Below are 26,126 nucleotides of genomic sequence, written 5' to 3'. Positions count from 1 at the left end.
GTAAAACGCAGTTTTAGTACTCAAACACTAGAACTGTAAGAATGGTAAGTATAAAGGCATCAAACGAGACTCAATGTCACAATGAACCAACAACTTAAGGGATGGAGATTAATAAATATGGCAGCTTGCCCCTTCAAATACATACTCATACACTTAAACTACTGTAATCCAGGTGACAGATCTCCAAGGCTGTGCTTTCCTGGAGACAACAAAAGCCATTTATAGGCACTTATTGAAATGTATGGATCAGAATTTCCTCCTGTGACACACACTGGTCATCACGTCTCCACTACACGTTTTTCTAAATGCTTGTGAAACACAGCGCAAGCGAGCGGGAGCGGGTCCTTCAGCAGCGCCCGACGAATCGGGGAAAGACGTTCTGCAGAGCAATCTGCGTCCTCCCCAGGCTGGAGCCAGGTCCGTGTTACCACAGCATAATTTACAAGAGCCTGAAAACTTCTGCAAACTCTGCCAGCTGGCTCAGGCTTCAAGAGCTACTCTGCTAGCCAAGAACCACTTAAATGCAGCAGCACACTGAATACTCCCCTCTACTGTGGGATTGACAAAGAGGAAAAAGGTGTATTTTATTCTAGCTAATATAGCCCATACCGGCATATCCACGTAATCACCTTACCAGCAGGGCAGCTGCAACTTTGATAGCAACCACATGAGCTAAAATGCCATGCTCCCCGCCCAGCCTACTGCAAGTTAAACTGCAAGTGATTTCTCTTCTCCTGGGCCAGCTCAACCCTCCTGAAGAAAAACAAGGCTTTTGGAGCTGATAATGCAACAGAACAAGGCCAGGAGGAAAAAAAAAAAGTATTCTATTAATTTGTAATCATTGGGAATGATAAATATATTATGGTTATTACAGAGCAATATTACAAGAGAATTTCAGGAGTAGATACTGACACTGCACATCTCACTCACGCTGACTTCACTTGCCCCCGAACTGACACAGTATCGTCTAGTAATTTTTTTTAATTAAAAAAACCCCAAACATAACAGGTTCAGAATTTTATATCCTTTTACACATTGTCCGTGTCCTTTTTTTCTACAATGTGCTTCTTTAGATTTTTCTTCAATTAAAAAAACCCACTGATTATTTTCCTTACTAACAAGGTTGCTCATTTTAAAAGTCAGATTGGGAAGGACTGAAACACAGGAGGACCCAAATGCAGGAGTGTGTAGCCAGAAAAATCCACGGTCAAGGCTCCTATTAATGCTTTGCTACATTTAAACAATCCCAGAAAAGGTTAATTCTGATCCATTTTCGGAATAATTTATGGGCTTTCAAAGCACTCATGAAACTGAGCAATGAGGCTGCCTTTGATATTGGATTTAAGTTACACTGCAGAGATCTAGCTAGCTCCACCAGCACAGATATTTCACCCTCTGTTCACACTGCAGCTGCGGGAAGCTCAGTCTCACAGGGACGAGCCCTTCGGTTCGGCAGCCTGTTAAGCACGTGCTCCAGCGATCCGTGGATCTGAAGGGGAGCACAGGATTTCACACGCCGCAGAACCGAAGCCTAACGCTAGCAAGAGTCAAGCCTTAATCCATGGTATTAAAATGAGGAAACAGAAATTGAAATACAGTGAAAATGAGTCACCTAAAGATCATGAACATTTGTCCATAAAATAACCAAGGTGAAGCAGCAGCTATAACTTATTATGGATATGGACCCTCAGAAATGGAGACTTGCTTGTAATTCACTGACTTTTGCATGTCACTACAAATATTCAACAAAACCCATAGAAAGCATACAATATTCTAGTTATAACAGTCATAGAAAATCCAAAGAATGTACTTATTGCAACACATCAAAAATGAAAAGCTTTTCAAATGCAGACTGTTCAGGTGACCGATTCCCGTTTATCAGAGTAACATTATGGTTCAATACCAAAGTCCAGAAAATGCTCAATCTCTGCATTAACAGGTGAATTTCCAACTGTAATTAAGTGCATTCAAAGGAAATTCTAAATTAGTAATTGGATGCTAGCACTGATATGAAATACCCATCAGTTTTCTCAACTGGATATTCACACAGGAAGTATATTTTCTGAACACTTTAACTAAACTTCTGCCTTATTATGGAAGCCAAACAGTTCTATGCCAAACAATGAACTTTTAATCATTGAACTGTAGTGCCAGAGTTAATTTATTCAACAGCACCTAAATATTCTTAGTTGTAATTTAGTTATGCGATACGCTGGATTTTAAGTACATCCAATATTGTCTGTTCCATAAATGGAAAAAGTCAAGAACATTTGACCAATTAAATATCTGCTGGAACCACAGAATTTGTTTTTCCACTAATTTGCTACTCGGTTAAGAACAAATCTTAGATTTGAAGATCACCGTCACAGGAAACGGTTAATTTGACTGTTTTAGAGCAATACAGCTGATGAATAAGGGCTTTCTATGATCCGATAGTCCAAATGCACACTTAAAAATATGGTGATCGATCTTTAGAAATATTTTATTAAAAAACCCAACCCAAAAAAACATTCATCGCTCAATTTAGTTAGCCTAAAATAGAAAACCTCCCCCCTCTCCCCCACCCCCAACTCAAAACCACCCCAAATCCCCAAACCCCAACCCTTTCTCAAGACATCTGGATGAACAGAAATCTACGCCTACTTCTGTTCTGCTACTGGCCTACCAACACTTAAGACAAATCGCCTCCCTTTTATTACCACCCTTTTAGACTAAACTCAATGTAAATGCACTATCACATTTACAACATGTAGGAATTTAAAATACTGCATCACTGAGTCCCACGGAACCCACTGCCCCATCAACCCTGTACTTCTTGCTAGCAACCAACATTGCCTTCCACCAAGTAATCCAAATGATTTAATACTAACTTAAATAGGAAAGGTATAACTGAAAGAAAAAGGACCCCTCCTTCAGTTATTTTTGAAGTTGCTATTCTTTTCAAATACAGTACTACTACCTGGATGCATAAAAGTATTTGAAATTCTACCACACAGAATTGGTATTTAAGGTTTTTTTTCCCCACTTCCAGTACTGAAGCACTATCTCTTTAAATGCACTTTAATTGTTTTATTTCTCTTCAGACTTTTTTCTGAGTTCACAGCAGCTGTATAACAGCTTTTATGAGAGCTCGTGAACTTACATTCCTCCGCGTCAATACTATCTGCCTCACAAAGGCCACTTAAGACCCAACATACAATGTAAGACGACACGTTTTCATCTCCCACACTGTGCTGCTTCAGCTAGGTGGTACACAACAGTCTTGCACCATCTTACAGCATGTTTGGTGACGGAGGGATCGCCTTAAGAGAGACTAAATGCAAGCACCGACTGTGTGAATTACTTCTGTAACTTCAGTTAGACAACAGCCCGCTGTGCACTTCAAAGCTGGCAAGGCTTATAGACTGCCAAGCCTCTGGAAAGCAATTCATAACTTTGTTTTAAACAGGGAAAGGGAAGTTTGTGTCTTAGCCCATTTATGTTTTGCATTTTTTTTGGGGGGGAGGGTGGGGAAACATCTAAGAAACCAAAACCAAAGCCGAGTTCTCAGTTTGCTTTGTTATTAAAGCACTGTTGATTTAAGCATTAAATGCAAAATTAATATTATAATGTAACAATTGTTTAATAATAATACAAACACCAAATCCTAATATTAATTAAAAATAACAGAAACTATTGCTTTCATAGCTTCTCATGGAGTCACTGGGTAGTTTTCAATGCTAATTTAAAGCTAATTGAAGTAGAATTAAGTACTAACTAGGAAGAGAGAATGTAAGTCTTGCAATCACTGTACCCTTTACTTTGCAAGTTCTGACACTAATTTGAAAACAAACCTGCATGTTTTTACAATTCTCCCAGAACAAAGTAACATGATTTCTCAGTGCCTTTTTGCAGTTCTGCCCTTCTCCCTCCAGCAAGCCCTGCTACTCATTTGGTGGAAAACATGGACGACTTCACTTCCACTTAGGTGGTGCGTGGTGCAGCCTAGCTAATAGCGGGCTAGCGTGTGCAAGTACAGTGCGTATCAAGCTGCAGTACAGGAAACTAAAGGGTCACCTGCAAAAGGACAGCATGCAAAGATATAAAAATAACTTTTTCCTGACTTAGCTGACAAAGGAAAGAAAAAGTTAATAATCCTCCTCCTCCGTATGTGCAGAGAACTCAAAGGCTCTCACTTCTAGAATAAGGAAAACAAAAAAAACCCAAGTCAAGGACTTACCTATTCTGGTAACTGTAGTAGGCAGCATCACGAGGAATAGTACACAACTGCTTGCCGTAGCAGCACAAGGTCTGTGGAGAAAACTCATACTGCAAAACAACGGTGAGAAAAGCAGCTTTAAAATGTAATCTTATGTTAATCAAGTATCTATTAGGCAAGCCTGACGCTTACAGGTATCATAATACATTCTTATGTTTATCACACTTTTCCAAGCTATTGTAAATATATTAGCACAGCTCTCAATTTAATTACAATTATTAATTCTATAAGCTAAATAGCTGACCTTCTAACCACCTACTTTATTGCAACGGACGTGGGGAAACAAGCAAAGTGTTTTAATACTGCTTATGACCAAAAAAGGTGTTCTCTGAGGGAGAAAAATACAACAATAATAATGGAATAGCAGCAAGAAGGATGCTATCCACCTTTTTTAGCTCATAGCATGCTTATAATAAAGCCAAACTTTTACCAATACTTTCATTCAATATTTCAATTTTTAAAAAAGTATACAAAGCAAATGTTTTATCTGATTAATCAAGCTAAGCTCTTTGGAAGAATACAGCTCCATCCCTGGAATACATACCTTGCGCCCACAACAGTAGCCAAGTGATTGCATAACAGGATCAATTTCTTGTTCAAACACCTCCGCGAGTTTAGTGCAAAACTTATAGACCCTGGAAGTCTTGCGATTGTAAAGCCAGGCGTTGTTAAACATTAGCCAAACATCATCCACATATTGCCAAGGTTCTTGGTACTGCCCAGTATCCAATTTACGTTTAATGGTTGAAAGATCCATAGGATTCTTCACAATGTCGAAGTAGTCCTTCAAACACACACACAAAACGCTTTATTTTTAACATGTCAACCATTCACACTATGTTGTACAGAAAAGATGAGAAGTTTATATGAGCACAGACAAAACACAAAAACATTTTGTATTTTTTTAATGCCAACTCACCGGAATCCCTAAAAGCTGGGGATCCACAGGCTGTCTGAAAGGTAGAGACTCTGGGTCCTGCCGGTACAAAGCTTCAAGGGTAGGCATGAGAGCCTGGCGCAGCTCCTCAGGTTTGAAAACTGTTAATGGAAGTCAGACAGGTTAGAACATTTCCTTCCAGGTTTCCTAACCTCTTGAGTCCCATTAAAAAAAAAACACAAAAGAACTACGTTAACATAAAAATCTTGAGAGGGATTTCCTGATCTGCATAGCTGATCAGAGGCAAAACTTACAATCAAGAGGCTACTGCACAGCCTTTATGTTTACGCAAATCACAGTAGGCAATATTCCCAGAATAACGAGATGGGAACAACTGTAGCACGTAACGATACATATTCTAGAGCGTTAAAAAAAAAAAAAACAAACGACAAACTTATCCAGAACCAAATTAATTCAATTGCTTCAACATGGATGAACCTTAGCCCTTCAGAGAAGAGACTAAGCATATGTTCCTCTCCGTCCCTTCTAACCTCGTCTGCTATTTCCAAGCCAAGATTCTTCTAGCAAAAAACACCATAGTGGACAGGGCCGAAGAGCCAGCTCTACAGAGAGTAACCAGATGTCTTGATAGCTGGCACAGGAATTTTCTGGCCATAGTATACAAACAGTCCTGGTCTGATGGACTGTTAACTGATTTTGAAAGTGTTAATACTTCCAGATTGATATGCATCATTACAACCGCTTGGCAACAGTGGCATGGCAACAGCCATGTTTCTTTCACTAGTGGATGACAAGGACAAGAAAGGCAATGCATTTTCTGAAAAATGATGATAACTTGGAGAGCTCTTTGAACATCTCAGCAATGTAATTACATTTATTTCCTTAGGAACAAAGTCTTTAAATAGGAAAGAATGCCTATTATTCAGATAAAAAGACAACTAAGTAAAGCCAGATAGCATCTAATATTTATCTACCTGGCTGAAACGAGAACGATACCAATAAAAGGGAGCAATTAGGAGTTCTGTTGAAAGCACTTAAATCAACAGGGCTACAGTGACCCCTTCGAGGCTGATCATTGCTTTTGTCACTCAAATGGTATTTTGGTAAGATATAAATTGCTTTTTGGGACTTCTAGTTAAAAATCTATGATTTTTTTTTTAAAAGATTCTCCCCCCCCTTCTTTTTCATTTGGGTGATATTTCTGAGAGGAGGTCTTTTCGTCTCAACTACACTCACCGAAATTACACACAAAAATAAAGCAAGACAAGAAATTAAATTGACACTACTTAAAAAAATTCTGAAGCATTAAGTTCTCAATTTTTTTAGCCATTTGTAGATGCTGCAGCTGCTGGAAATTGTTAGTCAGGATGAAAATTGTAAGACCGTTTGAGTGCACTGCCTCTAACTGGAGAGAGGATTGCTTGCTCAACAGGCAAGATACCACCCAAGTCACCTAAATCATGGCAAAGGGCTAAGCAAGCTGTCAGAAGGGCTTCCGCAAGGGCTTGCCTTACAGATACATCAAGATCTCATGCTGCTACCTCGGAACTCAGACTCGCCAGATTAAAAATGAGATGAGCCAAGGAGGCCTAACGTTTGTTGTTACGATGACAAATGCAACTTGATGATCATTTCAGCTGTTGCCACAATCTCAGTCCCGATAAAACGACAAATCTCTTCCATATTTATTGATGCCATATATGCAGGCACTTTCCTATGAAGGGAACCCTACCATATACTCTCAAAGTTCTCTAAACAACTACTAAATTATACTATGGAATTCTTGAGAACAGAGGGAAATATTAAATTCCATTCATGAGAAAGTATTCTCTATTGCTTCTGGAACCATCTTGCTCCGGCTCAGGTAATTCATAACCTGATAATCGGAATTATTTCATTTAATGAAATTTAAAGGTCAAAAAGCACCTTTTAATAATCTATTTTGGCCACCTGCTTGACGTTACTTTTAGAATTTTCCCTGTACCGACCCCTATAAAAACCTACCACTAAAAGCTAGAGTATCTTTCAAAGTAAATCCAATCTTAATTTAAACCCAAACTACAGAGATTCAGCACAACTTTTGCCAAGTTCCTTAAAGCCTAATTATCTTTGCTGATAAAGTTTACAACCTACTTTCATTTTGAAATTCGAAAAAATAAAAATATCCAGTTATTTCGATTTATGACTTCACCTAAAAACGTAAAGAAAAGCTGCTTTCATCTTTAGCAGTAAAAAAGCTGCTCTGCCTCTAAGAAATATGACTAATAACAGAACATTTGATCATAGGATCTCCCTATACACAGATTTTACAGGAAAGTTTCTGTTCTCCCCTCTCCCCCTTTCCCACAATTAAATGCTCTCGGTTCTCCTCTGGTAGCTAGAAGATCTTTGGAAGGAGCTGGCATCCAGTTACCCCATTTTGCCTTGGATGCGTGGGTGGTAAAAAGAAATTGGGATCTTTGCCTGAATCATGATGACGTATGATCTGCCAGAAAAAAGTATAATGCTACACCTTTTTTACCTTTTTATATTTTTATTTCTTCCAAACAGAGGAAATCCTGCTTATGATTACTAAGGAGAAAATTCGTAAAGGAAGATGAAGACATCTTCAAAACAGTAAGGACAATACACCTGAATATCCCCCCCCAAACCAAGCCCTTGCAGGTTTTGCATTATTATGTCTTATAAAGATGGGAAGAAACCAGTAAAACTAACCTTGAAGGTCAAACTAAGGCAGCCATCTACAACGAGAAGAGGAGACAGGAGCTACCCAAATGAGTATTATACTGTTTCTTTTGAGAAGACTGCAAGGGGAAGAAGCAAGGAACCAAAACCCTTCCTTTCTTGCTTACGTTAGATTCACAGAAAAAAAGCAAAACCAAACCAAACCCTGAATTTGGAAGGGTTTGGTTGCCCCCATTTCTGAAGGCAAAACCTTGATGAGGACGAAAAGCTTGCTGAAGGGGTGTCTGCAATTCTCCAAAAAAGCTGAACTACAAAAATTCAAATGTAAGTGAATTGAGCAGAGCGGTATCTCAGCAGTATTATCTTGGTCTGTTCTCTAGCCCGTACAGCATTTCCCATCACTTAAGTCAGGTTACAGTCTAGTTATAGGAGGTGAGCACAGCCAGGCCGATGGTGTTCAGTACACCTGGATGGGCAGTACAAACAGATGAGATTCCAACTCCACAACATAAGCCACTTGTACCCAGAAAAACACTCCTTTAGGGTCCAGATGAATCTTTTCAAACATTAAGCTATCAGGCTATAACTTGCTAAGTTATCTTACAGCATACACTCCATGACACTTCCAACTGCGAGCCTTCCCTTTAGCAGCGGCAGCACATTATCTGCTACGTCCCAGGTTACTGTGGGGTGCACCTCAGGAATCTGGCCGCATAGGAAGGAAAAAGAGTTTCCAATACTTTCGTAACCCATGAAAAAGTCCAGATGAGTCTCATAAGTAGTTTTAAAATATCATATAACCCTTAAGCACACTTCACAGTATTTGCTCTCAAATACCTCTTGGTTTATTTAGCATTAATACAAACTCTCTGTTAAAGTTGGACAAACTACTTGGTGAGAAACATCACCATTTAAACTTGTATATGCCGTTGTACCTGCCCACACTGCACATGTATTACACTATATGGTTACTTAGTGACAGTATTTCTACCATAAAATTGTGTTACTAAATGAGGTATTGGAAACAGGTAGTAACCCAGACTGAATCAGCAGAACGACAGTGCAGCTCTTCCACGGACTAATTCTGCAAGAACCTTCCTCTTTCAACCACTCACCTCGATTTACTTGCAAGCGCACTCCTAACAAGCAGCAATGATTCTTTCCACTGGGAATATAACTGGTTTATAAATGCAAATCAGCTTTCCACTCCCTATGTTACATTTTGTTCGAAATAGGCTCTGCCAGTTAGTTCTGCAGCGCACTCTCATTTGGCTGGCCCACTGTGCTACAAACTGAAAATACCATCCTACAGGAAAATGTGTTTCATAGCATTTTATTATAAAAAGATTATGTTTAGTAATTAAATGCAACCCAAGGCATATACAAGAGATCAAGGTTCAAGCTGCACAAACTTTAAAACTTTATGATTTCTTGATCACATTCTGGAAAGCATGCACCCATAATGTTCTCCTAATGCAGTTTCCTTTGCAAGGGAAGAAGGAAAAGTAACGAAATGGATCATCACTTTCCCTTTTTTTGACATCTGCAGCATGCTGAAAGCTTACCTTTGGTCAAAACCTAAAAACTAACCACAGAAAATGTCATCTCAAAAAACAGGATGCTAAGACACAAAGGTCTCTAAACAGCTAAGGTTTTTGGTCCAAAAACTTATCTTGCAGGCTCCCACAAAGCCTGCACTACAAATGGAGTAATTTCTTCTTGCCTGTTTAAGAATCTTATTCATTTATTTCTTACTAACCCAAGGCATGCAATCATTTATGTAAGTCCATTCAAGATCTGTAATGCCATCAAGTTTCCTTTTGGAAAAACATACAGTATACAGAGACAGTCACACCTAAATCTATGGTAACACTGTATATTAATTTAAGAGACTACTGACCTAACTATTTCTGAGGAGAAAGCTTTCAAATGAACACTACGCTGAAAACTACACAGGACTTCAAAGGTTAAGGCTGTTGCAGCAGACCAGCCTTGGAGGAACACAGATTCAAGAGAAGAGTTCAAGCACCTGATTCTCAGAGAAGCGAAGGCTAAAACTCAGTATGAAGACGGTGTGTGCAATGGAAAGGAAAAGCAAAGCAATGGATATTCTCGGTTACTGAGAGCACTCTATCTACACTAAGCTCCCCTGAAAGAGCACTGGCCGAGATGTACAGGGAGAGATTTATGTATGTAATTTCTCTAGCAATCGCTGCCTTGCTCCTTCTGGGCAGAAACTGGAAGCTGTGAGAAGACTGCTGGGATCAAGACCACAATGACATGCTCTTCTCACCTGTGATTCATGTAACATTAAAGGAATGCTACTTTCAAAAATAAATTACACGAAGTATGGATCTCCTAGAGCTCCGTATGCTGGAATACACGTGCAGAACAGACCTCCCAGCAGGAACTGAGACCGTGGAAAACAAATGCTAGTAAAATAAAGCACACAAGAAAACCTCAGTTTTCATACACATACTTTTTTTGCGGGGCTGAGATGGCGATGTGGACTGTGAAGTGGTTCCATTAGTGCCGCTCTCCTCTTCCTCTTTAGCATCTACTTTTATTTCGGGCTTCTTTTCTTCTATTTCCATTGGCTCCTGTTTCAGTTCTGTTCCATCTGTTTCTTCTTTTGTTTGTGAAGATCCTTGTAAATCCTCCTCCACCTTAAGAAAGGATGCAACGAGATGTACCGTTACATCTATGACCCAAACTTGAGTCATCAAAATATTAGTTTGAGATTGTCAAAGCACTCTCCATCCATGGCTTTCCTCAGGACAGTTACTTTCCAGTAACTACCCTCCTCTCGCCCCTTAGCTCACCAATTCAGACACATCATTAAGTGCTTTTATATCTATCACTGCTTTCAGTTAAGCTGTATAGAATCTCATTTACCTCAGTCTTAGCTTCCACTTGTGTCTCACTAGTCTCTGGCTCAGTTTCTTCAGTTTTAACTTCTGATTTGCTTTCTAGCATTGGTGCATCTGGTCCTAGTTGCTGGGAATTCGTATCAGCACTAGCAACTGAGGCAGGGGTGGGGACCCTGTTATCAATACTAGCTGCTGCCTGGGATAGCTGTTGTAAAAACAGTACAAAAGAAAGACACTGCATATATAGAAATATTTTCCTTTACTAAAAATGAACAGCACAAAAGAGACATGAGATGATATTCTAGAACAGTGCAGAACATGGATACAGGAGCTCACTGTAGCCAAGTTTCGATATAACACATTTAATAACTCTGCTTTACAGAGGAGAAGCCAAGGAAGAAATTCTGCCCCAAAGAGGCTTCTTTTACAGAGAAAACGCCTGCCCAGTAAAACACTGTACATTCCTTGACATGTGCATTCATCCTGACTAGAGCTTAAAAGAAAAAAATTATGCAAATTTCACGATCAAAAAAGACCGATTCTGATTAAGGCCAAATATAGTATTAGGCCTGTTATGCCTCATCTTTCTGTACACTGCTGCCATTTTTACTTTGAGCAGTTCAAAGTCATTCAATACGCCCCCCTCCTTCAAACAATGCTGAGAACATCTGAACACACACACACACACACTTTACACATCTCTACAATGAACCCTTTGGTCTAAAGTAGAAGCTACTTTTGACAACTATGGGCTCTATACATTCACGACACGGCGCTATACATGGGGAGAACTCTTGTGGAATGCCACTACACAAGAAAAACGCAACTAGCTGATACTTACTGGAGTGCCAGGTGGCTGTGCCTGCACAGACGTTGGCTGTTGCTGAGATGGCTGTGGGGTTGGCACAGACTGGGGTTGAACTGGGGTCTGAGGTTGCGGTGTGACTTGAGCCTGCGCTGCAGTCTGCCCCGTAGGTGTGCTTTGTGTCTGTGTCGCGTTTGGAACAGAACCTGGTGTCGGTGTTGGTGTTTGTCCTGAAGATGAGACGGGTGTCGATGGCTGAGTGGGCGCTGCTGGCTGCGGAGGAGTCATTCCAGTTGGTGTTTGGTGCTGAATAGGTGGCATCCCAGCGGCAGTGGACACGGGAGGTGTAGTCTGATGTAGAGGTGGCTGGGTCACTGGTGGACATGGTAACTGCCCACTCTGCGGTCCTAGCATGTTCATGGAGTTTGGAAGAGCAGCACTGGGAACCTGCCCCTGCTAGAGAGAGAGAGATTGTCTGTTACAGACATGACTCCCAATTACCCTTTAAATCACACAACTGAAGTAATCTTTAACAGAATACTGTAAGTCTATACATGAGATCAGCTACAAACAAATGCTGCTATTACAAATGACTACGCTCTGATTTCTCTAATCGTTTTTATCAGCTCTTAGTCAAAGACCTTGCTCCTAGACCTAGATGTGCCAAGCACGTCTTTTTACATTAATTCTACTGCCACAGAGAGGGAATCCTCACGATCTCTTGAGTAACGCAGAAACCCACAGGCAGACAATCTCTAAATCATGCCATTAGCTGGGCAAAGGTCAGACTTTGCATACAAAATGGTTTTGAACAAATACACATTTTACGCCAGGACTCTAGAGCAGCCCTGCTTTAGAAGACAGTTCAACACATTTAATGCCTGCCCCATTGCACAGAGCAAGACTTAAGAGGGTTTTTTGTTTTCTTTTTTTTTTTTTTTTAATTCGAATTAGACTACTCCAGATGCTTAAGAAAATTGTGGATTTGTTTTTCAGACCAGCAACAATAAAGTATTCTGGATGTGCACAGACTTTTAAACTATACATTTTACTAAAGATTGCATCAGATAACTAGTGATAAAAAAAGAATACTCTGTCCTCAGGCGTACCTCTTACTCTTAGAAATCTAAATCAATTAATAGTTTCCTGCAGATGATGTTTCAAATTTAAAACATGCTTCTATATTGCCTGTACGTAGTCAGTTTTATTGAACTAAGTGCATTAGGAAAAAAATGTTCACCACAAAGGTGGTCAAACAACTGAACCAGGGCCCAAGAAATTGTAGATGCTCCGTCCTGAACATATTCCAAACTTGACTCGACAGAGCCCTTCATAACCCAATCTAAGTTATCTCTCATTTGAGGATGGGGCTGGACTAGAGAACTCTGGAGGTCTCAACTAACCTAAATTACTTGGACTCTGAGTTAAAAGCCAAGCCTTTCCCTGTGGAAATATACTATACTTATAACTATATACTTATAGCATATACTTTGGCATCATAAGCACAGCTGCTACTTCACTGACCACTACTGTAACAGGAAAATGTTACAGAAAAAAACCAATTTTCTCTTCAGAAGTGGAGAGGTTAAAACAAACTTTAAAAGATCTTCCCCAACCACTTTATTGTAATTCTTGATTTAAAGTTCGCTACTAAGGTCCACACAAAGACAAAAGCATATGCTCATAAAAGTCCCATAAACTAACTTTTGATAATCCCCCTAAAAATCTGATCAGCTTGCATTTTTTTAGAATTTAAATCAGGAATTACAGGGCGCTGCCCCCCAGTTAGCATACGTCGATAGGTTATATAAGAGCTTATGAAGAAGGCAGATGTAACCCAGGATCCCCCAAAGTCAGGGGTGACTACAATAAACAATGGATATATAAATAAACAAACATGCATAAATTAAATTAGAACAAAATAATTAAGAGTAAATAACTCAAGTATTAGAAAATACATCTTACCTGTGCCACCCCGGCCTGGGCTGTTGATTGACCCATGCCCACATTGTTCACATTCATAGCCCCACTGGATGCTGGAAACTGATTCTGGGGCAGGAATTGGTTCTGGGTAGGAGCCTGACCCATCATGTTGTTGGAATGAGCTCCCATCATGTTCTGTGGCTGAGGCATTCGGGAAGGAGACATTGCCATCTAAAAATTAACACCCAAATTAAAGACATTACCATTTAGTACTATGTAGCAAGACAAAGGAAAATACCCTCAATGTAATCGACCAAAGGATAGGACAAAAAAATAAGGAAAACTGGCTTCAGTAAACCAAATGGAAGCGGGCATGTGCATATAACTTTAGCATTTGTTCCACAGTATTCATGAGGAAGTTATTTTTAAACGGGTAATATTCAAAACTCAGTTACTAAGAGTGTTAAAACTCCGTTTTGTTCTCTGAGCTAACGGAGATAATCCAGTGAAACTGAAAATATTTTTGTTTTTCTAAAGAATAAAAACATGTTTTCATGGAGGACTAAAGAAGGTATATATTCTGCAAAGACACAGTTTCTGAAAGAACTGTGCTCTTCCACAGACTGTTGGAGATTATTGCATCTCTGGCATCTACCTCTCTAAAGTTTGTTTTGTTTTTTGTTTTTAAAAACACATAAATATTGAAAACAAACGCCTCAATAAAAGCCTGACAGACTCGGTATGTTTCCATGAAATTATCCTACAATTTACAGTACTGCTCTATGACATGGCCTTTTCAGAACAGCGTTAACACTGCTGAATTTAATCAACCAATTCTGAGAAGAACTTGGTAACAAGAAGTACGAACCGCAGGAACAGCGCCCATGTTGTTCATTTGTACAGGATGGTTCATTGGAGAAGCTGCACGGGGTCCCATGGGTGCTTGTGGCATCTGTACATTCCCTATGGACATGGGGTTAAACTGATTCATTCCTGCAAATGCACCCCCAAAACAACTCATTAGGAACAAGTCATCAGAATTTATGTATGTATACTCTACTATAAAATTAACATTTATTATGAGTAAAGTTTGACTGCCCTACACGTCATCTTTTTCTTTTAACTTTGTTCAAATTACTTGGCTTAAGAGACAAATCAGGATATGAGAGGTATTTAGAAGAATACCAGTTAGGGTGAAACTTAACTTTTGGTGTCTAAAAAAAAAAAAAAAGCAAAAGATGAACAGTGTGGATGATCTGCAAAGACAGGATGCTATTTGTAAATAATACCTTGGGATGGTTTCTTAAAAATCAGGCATTTGCTTTGAAACAGCAATGTCTTATTCAGGCCTCACTGAAATGATTGAAGTAAGTATGATAAAAATACATATTGTATATATGAAGGCAACTCCTAGCCTCAAATCAGGACAAAAGCTAGCAATATGCTTAAACAGGTGTTGTGCTTTTTATACAAAACATTTAGACAAGTTTGGTATTTTGCAGGGATTAACAGGAATAAAGGTGTAAATAAATAATTATGGAGCTATACTTGCTATCAACTTTTTCTTCTATTGAAATGAATTTTAAAAGGATGTAACTTCTCAAGGACATTTCAATGCAAGTTTCAACTTACTACTAACTTTGAACCAAGAAATAAAATAATTGGGGACAACTTTTTTGGAGGAAGCTGAAGCACCTAAAAGTCACAGGTTTTTATTTTTCAGAGAAAAAAAACCACCCATGAGCCCACAGCAGCCTAAATCGGTGATGGCAAGCCATCAGTGCTACGAACAAGCTACAAGGCTTTTTTAGATGCACTTTGCATCAGAAACCAAGAAAGGATATCACTAGTTATACAGATTTCTAGGATTAATGTAGTAAGTTTCCAGCTACAGGTGTATTTTTGGCTAACTGATGAAAACATGCCAATATCCTCCTCCCTCCCTCAGCTGTTACAGTGTTTTAAATGAGATTATCCACAGTATTCTTGCTTGCGCCCTCCTCTTTTTGAAGGGACTGAATTACTTCCCAATCGATAGCCAAGTACTGGGTACATATTGCCAGTTCTTAAGACAAGACCGCACTGAGACAGTTCCTGCCACAGAGCAACAACAAAAAATGATGCTGAAAAACAGGAGACCCAGTAGTCCCCCTACCCCAACTCCAGAAGAAAAAGAGAAGATCAGCTTTTCCCCCTAACAATTATTTTGAACCCACAAATTGCAATTAGAGAGGAAAACATAGATACCTTGAGAAACCTGCATACGACTTATAGGCACGGTTGGCATGGACATAGGCCCATCTGCAACACAACAGAAGAATGGTCAGCAAAAACCAGTTTAAAATACAAACTCAAGATTAGCATGAGAGCCCAAGGACACAAACTGTGCAGAGCTACAGCTGAAATGCAGAAGTACCTCCTATAGAAGTACTTACTGGGCGGCCTCACGGGCTGTGCCTGGCCCATGGCAGCAGCCACCTGTGGGATACCAGGGGGCTGAGGTCCTGGGGTCTGTAAGGCTGGCTGATTGCCCAACATCCCTTGTTTATGTAGACGAGACCTCCGTTTCTCTTCTAGCTCCTTTTGTATCTTATAGATCTTCTCTGCTAATAAATGATAGTATTCATCCTAAAAGAGGGGAAAAAAAAATAGTACTCAGTGTCAAGCATAAGAAAGCAGCGGACTACTGCACTAGACTACTCATGTAGTCTACCAGAATGCCATCACCTGGTTGGTTTGCTTGGTTTTTTATGTATACACCCACCTACTTGAAAAAGAAATATTTCTTTTCAGAATTCTGTTAAATTGAGACAGTCTCATCACTGCTTTAATGCAGAAAAGGAAAATCAAAGCTTCCAGAAAACACATACAAGACTTGACTTTATGGCTACCCTTCATATCTACTCTGAGTAGGTTAGTAGACAGAGAAGATTGTAGGTTCTCTGTTGCTTCAACAAAAAAGAAGAAGCTGTGATTTAGTTTAAGTGTTAATGATTTTTAAATGTTATTTTCATAATAAACATTTCCACTAATCCACAGACAAAAGAAAAAGATGTTCCCAGCAACACAGTTACACTGAATAAACTTCAGGAGACAGACGTTAAGGACAGATCAATTTCTACATAAAGAAAGGAACTACTCTTTTCCTAAAGAGTCTAACTACCAACAGTCATTGCAGAGAATAAATAAAACCAGAAAAAACCTCAAAGGAATGGAGGAAATCAGTGAAAAATAGTCCACAGGCAGAGACAACTAAACATTACATCTGTACAAGATGAAAAATCCATTTTACTCAATCCACATTGACAACAGATCAACTAAGACAGTTACAGCGCACAGCAAGGTAGACAATTTTGCTTGTCAGCAATTGCTGGACACACATCTGCCAAGTGCATGAGATTATGCACCTGTTGGCAAAAAAAAACCCCACAAACCCTCAAGACTACATTTCTTTTGTGGGGTCACCTATGCTCTTAAAACCCAGTGTTACATGGAGCAAAGGTTGAGTGATGGTTGTCCCACATCCATTTTGTCTTCATCCAATTTTCAACAAAACTAGAATTTGTTATTACAGTAGGATTGAGTTCACTTCAGAAAACTCATATAAGACAGGTATTCCTCACCAGCCTAGAAAGTCCAGTGTTGCAATACAAAGCTTTGGTTTTAGGTCACTTCCCTCCTCCAAACGTCTCAAAAATCCATCAGTGCAGACACTTTCTGCTGTCCAATTTAAAAGCGCTACAGTCCCTTCCCTCCGCCTGCTCGACACTTCACCTCTAACTTCCTACTTGTAAATTTAATATTGTGCTACTTTCACACTGCAAAGATTTCTGAAGAAGGACATGTTCACAAGGAACACATACTACTAAAACACTGTCAAACTGCTTATGATGATGCCTCATACTAATCTGTTTTTCAGTGTCAAAGTAGAACGGATGCTCCTCAAAAAGAAGGATGCAATTCCACACGGCATCATTAATACATTCTAAACTACTCCCTTCATCCAAGTTTGGCGCTTGGAGCCAAATACGTTAGATGGATTCTCATAAAAGAGACTTCTGGCAATGAGGCTCTGACAGCTGTTTTCAGGGGTGGAGAGAAGATACTTCTGGGTATTTGTCTGGCATAGAGATCAGAAGACTATTTTATAACCAGAAGTCTACTATGCTCATTCTTACTGAGAAGGTATTTAGATGTCTATGCAGAGAGAACAAGGATTTCATAGACAAAGTTGTTCTCTGAAGCTGCCAGGGTGATCACACACAAGCCTTTCTTGCTAAACAAACTCTTGGTAGCCACAAGGAGAGTATGATATTGTCACTCACCAATGCTGACACAGCAGCAGCGTTACAAGTATGGCCACTGCCTATCTACCTCTAGGAAATAAAACTTGCATTCCATCTTCAGCTCTTCTGGGAGATGGTCTGAGAGGGGCAGACTCAGTGTTTGTGTCTTTACAGGATGATTATCACCTGAAATGCCACTAACTACTCTCTTTAGATACTCTTACCTTATTTAAGAAAGGACCTCAAGATTCTGATCAGGTAAGACCTCACTAGCTATTATTACTGGCACTACTAACATTGTCTTTACCTGATGGAAACCTTCAGGGAGTGGTTCCTTTAGGGTAGAATTACCACAGTGTCATAACGAAATAGTATCCTCAGCATGTCAGACAACAAGCAGTTTGCTCCCTCTGAGTAATAGAGATTTGAACCGACACCTCTTTGCAGGCAAAGCAAAAATCATGAACAAGAAAAGGAATCCTATCTTGTTTGCCATGCACAAAGACAAATGCAGGCTAACCGATGACTTCTTATGTTGAGACATGAAACAGCTATGTGTCTTAGCCAAATCACTCTCGGTGCTGCTGAGGAGAGGAGAAGTAATTCCAACAGTGCGGGTAAAAGGTAAACGGTGTAACAGGACTGAGTCCTGGAGAAAACCTCCAACAGTAAAGAGGCATCAAGAAAGTTTTAAAACTGCTATTTACACAGACTTCCAGAAAGGAGAAAGCCAGTAAGGGAAACATCAAGAACTGCAAGCAATGTTCCAGTCTTCATGCATGTCAATCACACTTTCAGGAGGAATGCAAACAGGGCTGGGACGATGTTGTCTAGTCTTCATGGAGCTGAGGAGGTGAATTAGCTTGGAGTGACATTAATCAGATGGCTTGGGACTATACAAACACTGTCATAGGCAGAAAGCATGACTTTCCTCATCAAGAGAACAGTGAAATGATTCTCTGTGGTTTTCATTACGCTTATAAGATTTGCGATACTACTGTTCTTGAATGTATACTGAATAGCTGGACTGAAGCAACATACCCTACTGTTAGCAGATTCATACATATCTCCTTCCACTTTCCTGGCATAAGCCACCAAGTTCTCCATGCGGCGATCCTTCAGTGCTGCCGGATCAGGAGTGGGGAAGATGGCTTGGACACTACAAGAAAGGAGGAAGAATAAAAGAAAAACTCTTCAGAGAAAAAAAAATTCAATACAGCTCTATAATATTCAACCTGGACATCCCTTCATACATCAGAGATGTAAAAGCATATCAAAATCGTTTAAAAAAATTAAATCTATATTGCACTACTCCCCACAAGATTAAAGCAAATTCAATGATGAAAAAATGTGAGGTTTGACAGTCTAGAGTCTAAATACTGGTTTACTACAGCAGAGCAAATTTACTAGCAATATAAACTAATTTCATGCCCACTCCTTAATGAGCACGAGGAATGAACTGAAGAGGAGGGTTAGAGGTAACAGCTCATCCTCAGTGGCCCAGTATCAGAGAACCACTGCCGGTAACTTTCTCATCAACAACTTTTCAGCTTAACAGTAGAACTACAGTATTGAAATTCTTCAAAAACATTCAGCAAAAATACATGGTCTTGGTGAATACTTACAGTTTATGCACTAAATGATTGCGCAGGTCCTGAGTGACATGTTCATGCCATGCTTTCCTTACCCCGGTACTAGAAGGAGGTGCAGCCGTTGGCATTGAGCTGAGGTTTCCAACATTGCCAGAATTTGTGCCATCATTCATTAGTGGGCTAAAACAAAAAGAAAAGAGACTGTTACAGTACCGAATGCAGAGTTCTGTTAATGGCCTCAAGTTGCGCCAGGGGAGGTTTAGATCGGACATGAGGAAAAATTTCTTTACTGAAAGAATGGTTAAACATCGGGACAGGCTGCCCAGGGAAGTGGTTGAGTCCCCATCCCTGGAAGTATTTAAAAGACGGGTAGAGGAGGTGCTTAGGGACATGGTTTAGTGGGCATGGGGGGTGTTGGGTTGATGGTTGGACTCGATGATCTTAGAGGTCTTTTCCAACCTTAATGATTCTATGATTCTGTGTTTGATGCCTGAAGTAATTTTTAAGTAATTCCTCTCATCACTTCTAGCTACTGTGTCAAACATTCTCTAAGAGAAATTTGGTATCAGCAAACTGCAACACCTACAGCAGCAAAGCTCAGGAGTTTTTAAGACATGGTATGAACGATAAAGAATCACAACTTAAAAATACAAAATAGTCTTCCTTTGGGGATTCATTTAAAACTACTAAATATTCTGGGGCTCTCTGAGGGGACAAAGTGATAGATATAGAATTGAAACAGGAAAGAAGAGCGTAGTTATAGATGTGACTGATCACTTCCACGCCAATATAATTAGTTTTTAAAGCATGCTCTTTATTTACATTCATAAGCATGTAAATAAATGTTTAATTGAGCAAGAATGAAAATGCGTGCATTACTTATTTGTCCCAAGGGATGTTGGAAGAGCAGTTTCAGAAATTAGACTAGCTTGCTGGTCTGTTGTTATTCCTCCTGCGGGAAGGTTCATCTGGTTGGCTCCTTTGGGACAAAATTAAACATCATTGGTACCCAGTTCACAATTTTGACAATAACATAGCAAAACCACACTTTACTGACCCAACTGGTTAACGAAAGAAAAGTTTTACCAGGTAAGTACTTCTATGATAGTATCTGCTGTGGTGCATATACGTAGCTACTTATGGAATCAAAAGTTACCTTCAGTCTGAACATCTTTTTCTACAAAAACTAGTCTATTAAAATTTAAAATTCATACCATTTTAAGACTAGTTCAGTAAGCTGAAAAGAAGATAACACTACAATTAAGTTCCAGAAAGAAATCAGCATTTGAGACCGAACTGTCTGCTAAAACAGGTGAAATACTTGTTAAACAAATCAAAATCCTTCAGCAATTCTGTCTAATCACCTTAGACAACAATAAGCTATGAACTATATTTTAAAAGAAACTAAAATTACTGCTGTTTGACAGAAGCAAGATATTCAAAGCTTTCTAATATTCAAATGTAAACAAATGGTAGGGTTTACAAACAGTATAATTTTAAGTTATTAACCAACATGAACAGAAAGCCACTACTCTGATCAAGTGAAATACTAGACTATCCTAAAAATTCAACAGTTCAGTTTATTTTAACACCTTAGTTTCTTGGTATTTTTTCCACCTACCCAATGCATTAATGGTCCTCATTTGCTGGTGAGCCTGAGGCTGTGCCGGCTGTTGGCCTTGTACCTGGGGCTGCAACTGTGTTTGAGGCTGGTTGCCGTATGGCAGTCCAAGAGCAGCGTAGGCTCGCTGCATGGAGCTGGGGTCAATCGGATTAGGATTACTTAGCGATGGAGTATTCTGCTGGCCTGTGCCAACAGAACCGATGGAATTTTGGATTCCACCAGCTGGAGACCCTAAAAGGGCTATAAAAAAAGAAAGGATAAGAGAAAATTGAAAATCAATGAGAACAAACAATAAAACAAATCATGCCAAGAATCAACAGAACATGCATATAGTTATATGATATATATTTTTCTGCCAAAGGACAGAATGACACCCGAGATGCCAAGTGGGGAAACTCAGCCTTTGATTCTATAGGACAGAAACCACCCTAGCAATTAATACATGCAGTCTAAAGAGAAGTGCTGTAGATTTTGGGCAGATAAGCCCATAATTACTGTAATATACGTAAAGTATAGGCTCCAATGTAAGGCTAAATAGGATTTTCATGCTTGGCCGGGGTGGGGGGGCTCAGTGCCACGGGGGGGGGGCAGAAAATTAATTCCTCTACTTCCCTCTTTCCCATCAATCCCATTTTAGGTCAAAATATTTGGCTCCAGAACAGAGATCCTGAGTTCAGCAGAAATACTGTGTCCTTGGACACAAAGGTAATACTGAAGATCTGTTGGTAGAAATTTTCATTCCAAGCAGTCTGAATCCTCTGAAGGCCAAATTACCCTAAACCCCAAGTTATTCAGAGATATGAAAAGCCCTGATGGGTTTCAGACTGAACTGACAAAATCTAAAATAATTTGAAGAGTCAGAAAGGGGATGAGCCTGCCACAGGTTTTGGTAAACGATTTAGATAATAATATTTAGGTATTCATTAACCTGTATGACCACCACAACCAACCCCTCTCACCACACATGTATGGAAGAGTCATTTCCATTGTAGACAGGAAATGGAGACAACAGGGAAAAATAGTTTTTGCTAAACCCAGAAGTGAATAAAAATCTGCTTTCCGATCCTCATTTTAGCTGCCATTCTAAGTAATAACATGTTCCACTGTGAATGACACATGGAGTACATCCTTCACTACAGAGACACTGCATTTTGATAACCGAGACTCTGGTAGAAGTAATACGTACTTCACATTTTCCCCCTTAGGTAATTAAATATGTAATGTGCATTACAAATTTGTGAGCTAAACATAGCAACAATAATAGCTTTTAATATAGGCAACAATTGCTGTTTTATTGAAATATTAGGAGAGGCACATGGTAGGGAAAAAAAAATAAAATCGGGAAAACAAGCCTTCTGAGACATTAACAGCATTATCTAGGCTTTCTCAAATCCTTACCCACCATGGAAACTGAGAGAATCACTGAAAAAGATACACACACTTTCAGCTTCCATCCAAGAGAAAACACACACATTATAGAGTCCAAAGTTTTCCCTCTCCAGATGAGAATTCAGTTTGATCTCATTTGCCAAACAACTACAAATAAATACAGTCAGAGATCCCCCTCTCCAGAATAAGCAGTCCCACAGAAAACATCTTTTTTCCCCCCCCAAGGACAATCCACAGTATTTTCAACACTGGGTTTACCATGGAAGTTTGGCTTACATATGCTTACACTCCGTGGACACATTCATAATAACTTTTGAACTCGCTGATCGTTTCCACGCAAGTTTAAAAACAAAGACAGAAGCTGATTGAGATCCTATCAGTTTCATTAAAAAAAAAAAAAAAAAAAGACATATTAAAGAGCAGCTGTATGAATTTCTTGTTGGACTTGCACATAGCACTCTGGAATCACACAATCTAAGAGAAAGATGCCTTTACACTAGCACAAGCCAAGAAATAGGAAGTCTCTAGAAAGGTTAAATAGCACAAAACTTGCGGCACCGTGGAATTCAAAAGGCTTCAGAGGCTGTTGTGACAGCAAAGGATCAATTCAGGAGCTAATAAAAATTCGAGCTTGTTAGAGAAAGATGATATTTCTCTGGAAAAGTTACAACAAACCCCCCCCATACGCTTTCAGCATTGGCTGTAAATCAGAGGCACATCTCTGGAGATGGCAGAATGACCAGGTGATGCTGAAGGTTGGGAACAGGAAAAAGGCTTCTAGCCATCCCACTGAGGACAGCCAGGTGTTTCACCATTCCTCATGCTCTTCTGGGGAAAAAAGCTGGCACTAATCTTCTGAGGACTGCAAGCTTGGCTTGAAGCTCACACTGAAGCTAAGGCAGAGCTTGGAGAAGTCAATCACCTCTTGTCCATGGTTTTGGGCTGAGCTTTGGCAGTGGTATCAGTTACTATGAAGCAAAAGTTCAGCCCCTGTGTTAGAGCAGCTTTAGGAACCACAATCCAGTCAATTCTCGAGAAGTCTACTTAAGCAAGATCAGATTTCCAGATCTCTTATTTCTGCCCCAGACCAAAGACTACTTATAAAAACTCAGTTTGGGTATTTGTCAGAGTTGACAGTCTAAATGTCACTTTAAAAGTGACAACATGGAGAGTAAGTCTATTCTAAACAGAAAAAACCCCCCACTGTTTCTTCACAAAACTACTAACATTATCATAAGGGGATAATGTCTGAAGACTACTATTTTGACTTGCAGTTTGAAAAGACTAATGATCTCCAAGGAGTTCCACATGTGTGCATGTACCTAATTCAAGCAAGAAGAACTCACTAAAGCTGGTAAACAGCCAAACGTTGCTTCAACACTTCAAACTGAAGTATTATTATTAGGGGACAGACCACATTCTTACAGCCAGCGGTACACTTACAACATGGAAGTGAGTGGCTCTGACTATTTAGTCTCAGTTTTTCTATATTTGTATTTTCACAACATCAGGAATCTGATTTTGAAGTGTTTTTTGTCTGTTTGTTCATTGGTTTTATATGAACGTGTGACACTATCTCAATCTGTCAAACAAGAAGATGGAGGAAGAGAGTATTAAATTTCCATACCGGACAGATCAAGTGCAAATGCAGTCCTTTCTGTGGCAGATACCATAGGAAATCAAGTCAATTTAAATAAATACAGCACTGAAACAGAGTTATCACATTAGGCCACTGCTACATGAAGCAACGTCTACTGTGATTTTTTTTTTTTTAACTGACACTTTAGACATTGATGAGCTCAGGACAGAAGCTACAAGTGTAAAGAAACTCTGTACAGGACGGTTCACATTCTAAATGCTTTAAAGACAATTGAGCTCTGTATGTCCCACTGTTACAGTGTCACATGTGTTTATATATCTTAAGAGTGAAAGTTCAAACAAGCAGAAGTTAAGCTGCCCCAGAACTTCCTGAACAGCCCTGATTAGGCCCTCTTGGGCATATGCATTAGGATGTAATCTAAATGATCAAACACTATCTCGTCTACAGGATTCCTGTTTCAGTGTGCAAAGTAGATAATGCTGCCTTAATGAAACTGCATTCATGTCTTCTAGAGGGGAACCCCTCCAGCCGATTAGAATTTATTTTAACCACAGACTCCTAATGCTATTTTAAGTATGAATGCCCAGCACTTCTCTAACCTGACCACCCCAGTGAAAGCAACCTGTTAATCCATTTTTGAGAAGTCTGATTTAAATTTTTCATTTTGCTTCCAAATTCTGGAATTGAGACTCGTTCAGCAGTGTTCAAATGCTCTGTCCTGCAGCTCCTCGCTCTGCTCGTTACATCCACTCTAGCTCAAAGTGGCTGGAGCAAAAATTCTGCTGGTAACCTTGACTCAGCTCAGCACAAGCCTGTCCTGCACCCAGAATTAGGCAGGTATACAAAAGTTAAGTGTACACGATCATTTAATTAAAGGCTGTATCATGAATCAAATCACGGGGTAAGTAAAGATTTTATTAACAATTTAAAGGTAGGAAGTGTCAGTATTAAACTTCACCACCAATGCCATTTTAATTTTATTTAAGTTAAGCATTAAACTAAAAGCCTTCACAGTATAGCATTGCATTAGCCAATGAATGGAACTTCTTAATCTGCGGGCTAACCATCTATCATGTGGCTCAGTGAAGTAACTCATAGCTGGTAGGTCACCATTATGTACGATTTCCAGCACTTGAAGAAACAAGAGACACATTTTGTTTATAGATTTTACTGACAGTTACTTACAGTAAGACTTGAGCAAACTGGATTTCACTTCCCGTTTTCACAGGAAACGGGCTCTAGTGAAGAAGTTGCTGCCTACTCTTTCTGAACACACTTCCCTGCGCACCAATGCACTCCTTCCTTCTCTACAAAGGGTCAGTTCCCAAGTGATCTACATCCAGGTCTTCTTTCATTTTCTGCCCGTACCCAATAACATACTCCCCCTCAGCCAGCTGGCTCCTAGTCCCTATTTCCATTTCCCTCATCAGATTCCCACCCTTCATCCCCAGGTCCACATACTCCAGAATTTCTGGCCCAGGTGTCTTTAAAAATCACATTTTTAGATGAAGATTAGCTGTCTCAAATTTACTCTTTCTCAATCCAGCTTTTTCCTCACTGCGTTTTATTTAAAATTTTCCTACAAGGAAAAAAACAGGAGAGAGTAGCTCCACGTTCACAACTCCACCTTCCAGTCTCGCTCAACTGAACAGGGATCCCAAAGATTTTCTAGTGTCCCCTGATCCTGAAATGAAGCACATCAAGCACTGCATGAGGATGGTCCAGGTCATAATAAATGGTGAGCACAGCACTCTTATCACCACCTGTAGGGCTGCAAGGGGAAGCATACCCAGTAGCTGTTTTGTGGCACAATACACACCTGCCCAGGTCAGGAACGGAAGAATTAAGAAGCTCAAGCATATGCATGACAAGATGAATCTTCAGAAAAAATAATTGTTACGATAGAGCTATAAAGTTAGGAAATATATCAACAGCTGTTTGCAAGAGTTTGTAACTCAAATTGTGGTGGGCTGAGCAGGGAACAAGAAGTACCTCCTCCTAACAAAAACAACCCTCCAACCCCAAAACATTTCTACCAAATTTCAAGTCATTACTTCAAAACACAGGAGTCACTGGCCTATTCAAAAGAAAAGCTTAATGTTTTAGCATGTGCAAAATAACTTTTTTTCTTTGTAGCTTTCCCCTACCCTCCCAGAGGTATACATGGTATACACAATAAGAGCCATGTGGAACAGA

At 39.6% G+C, this 26,126-nt stretch overlaps 1 protein-coding gene across 1 annotated transcript in view; it reads right to left on the bottom strand.

The window, feature by feature from the left end:
• CREBBP (CREB binding protein) overlaps positions 1-26,126 on the bottom strand; it is an 83,860-nt gene that overhangs the window by 22,145 nt on the left and 35,589 nt on the right. The window contains exons 6-19 of the mRNA XM_009324676.1: positions 20,939-21,181; positions 20,197-20,296; positions 19,351-19,497; positions 18,767-18,884; positions 15,875-16,067; positions 15,687-15,740; positions 14,308-14,432; positions 13,482-13,670; positions 11,553-11,972; positions 10,737-10,916; positions 10,321-10,507; positions 5,178-5,296; positions 4,803-5,042; positions 4,220-4,308 (exon numbers count right to left, since the gene is read on the bottom strand). Of these exons, the coding sequence (XP_009322951.1) occupies positions 4,220-4,308; positions 4,803-5,042; positions 5,178-5,296; positions 10,321-10,507; positions 10,737-10,916; positions 11,553-11,972; positions 13,482-13,670; positions 14,308-14,432; positions 15,687-15,740; positions 15,875-16,067; positions 18,767-18,884; positions 19,351-19,497; positions 20,197-20,296; positions 20,939-21,181 (2,404 nt within the window). The remainder of the gene's footprint in view (positions 1-4,219; positions 4,309-4,802; positions 5,043-5,177; positions 5,297-10,320; positions 10,508-10,736; positions 10,917-11,552; positions 11,973-13,481; positions 13,671-14,307; positions 14,433-15,686; positions 15,741-15,874; positions 16,068-18,766; positions 18,885-19,350; positions 19,498-20,196; positions 20,297-20,938; positions 21,182-26,126) is intronic.

The sequence above is a fragment of the Pygoscelis adeliae genome, unplaced genomic scaffold (assembly GCF_000699105.1).
Source record: "Pygoscelis adeliae isolate BGI_AS28 unplaced genomic scaffold, ASM69910v1 Scaffold85, whole genome shotgun sequence".
Lineage (NCBI taxonomy): Eukaryota > Metazoa > Chordata > Aves > Sphenisciformes > Spheniscidae > Pygoscelis > Pygoscelis adeliae.
This window is presented reverse-complemented; position numbering and strand designations above follow the sequence as displayed.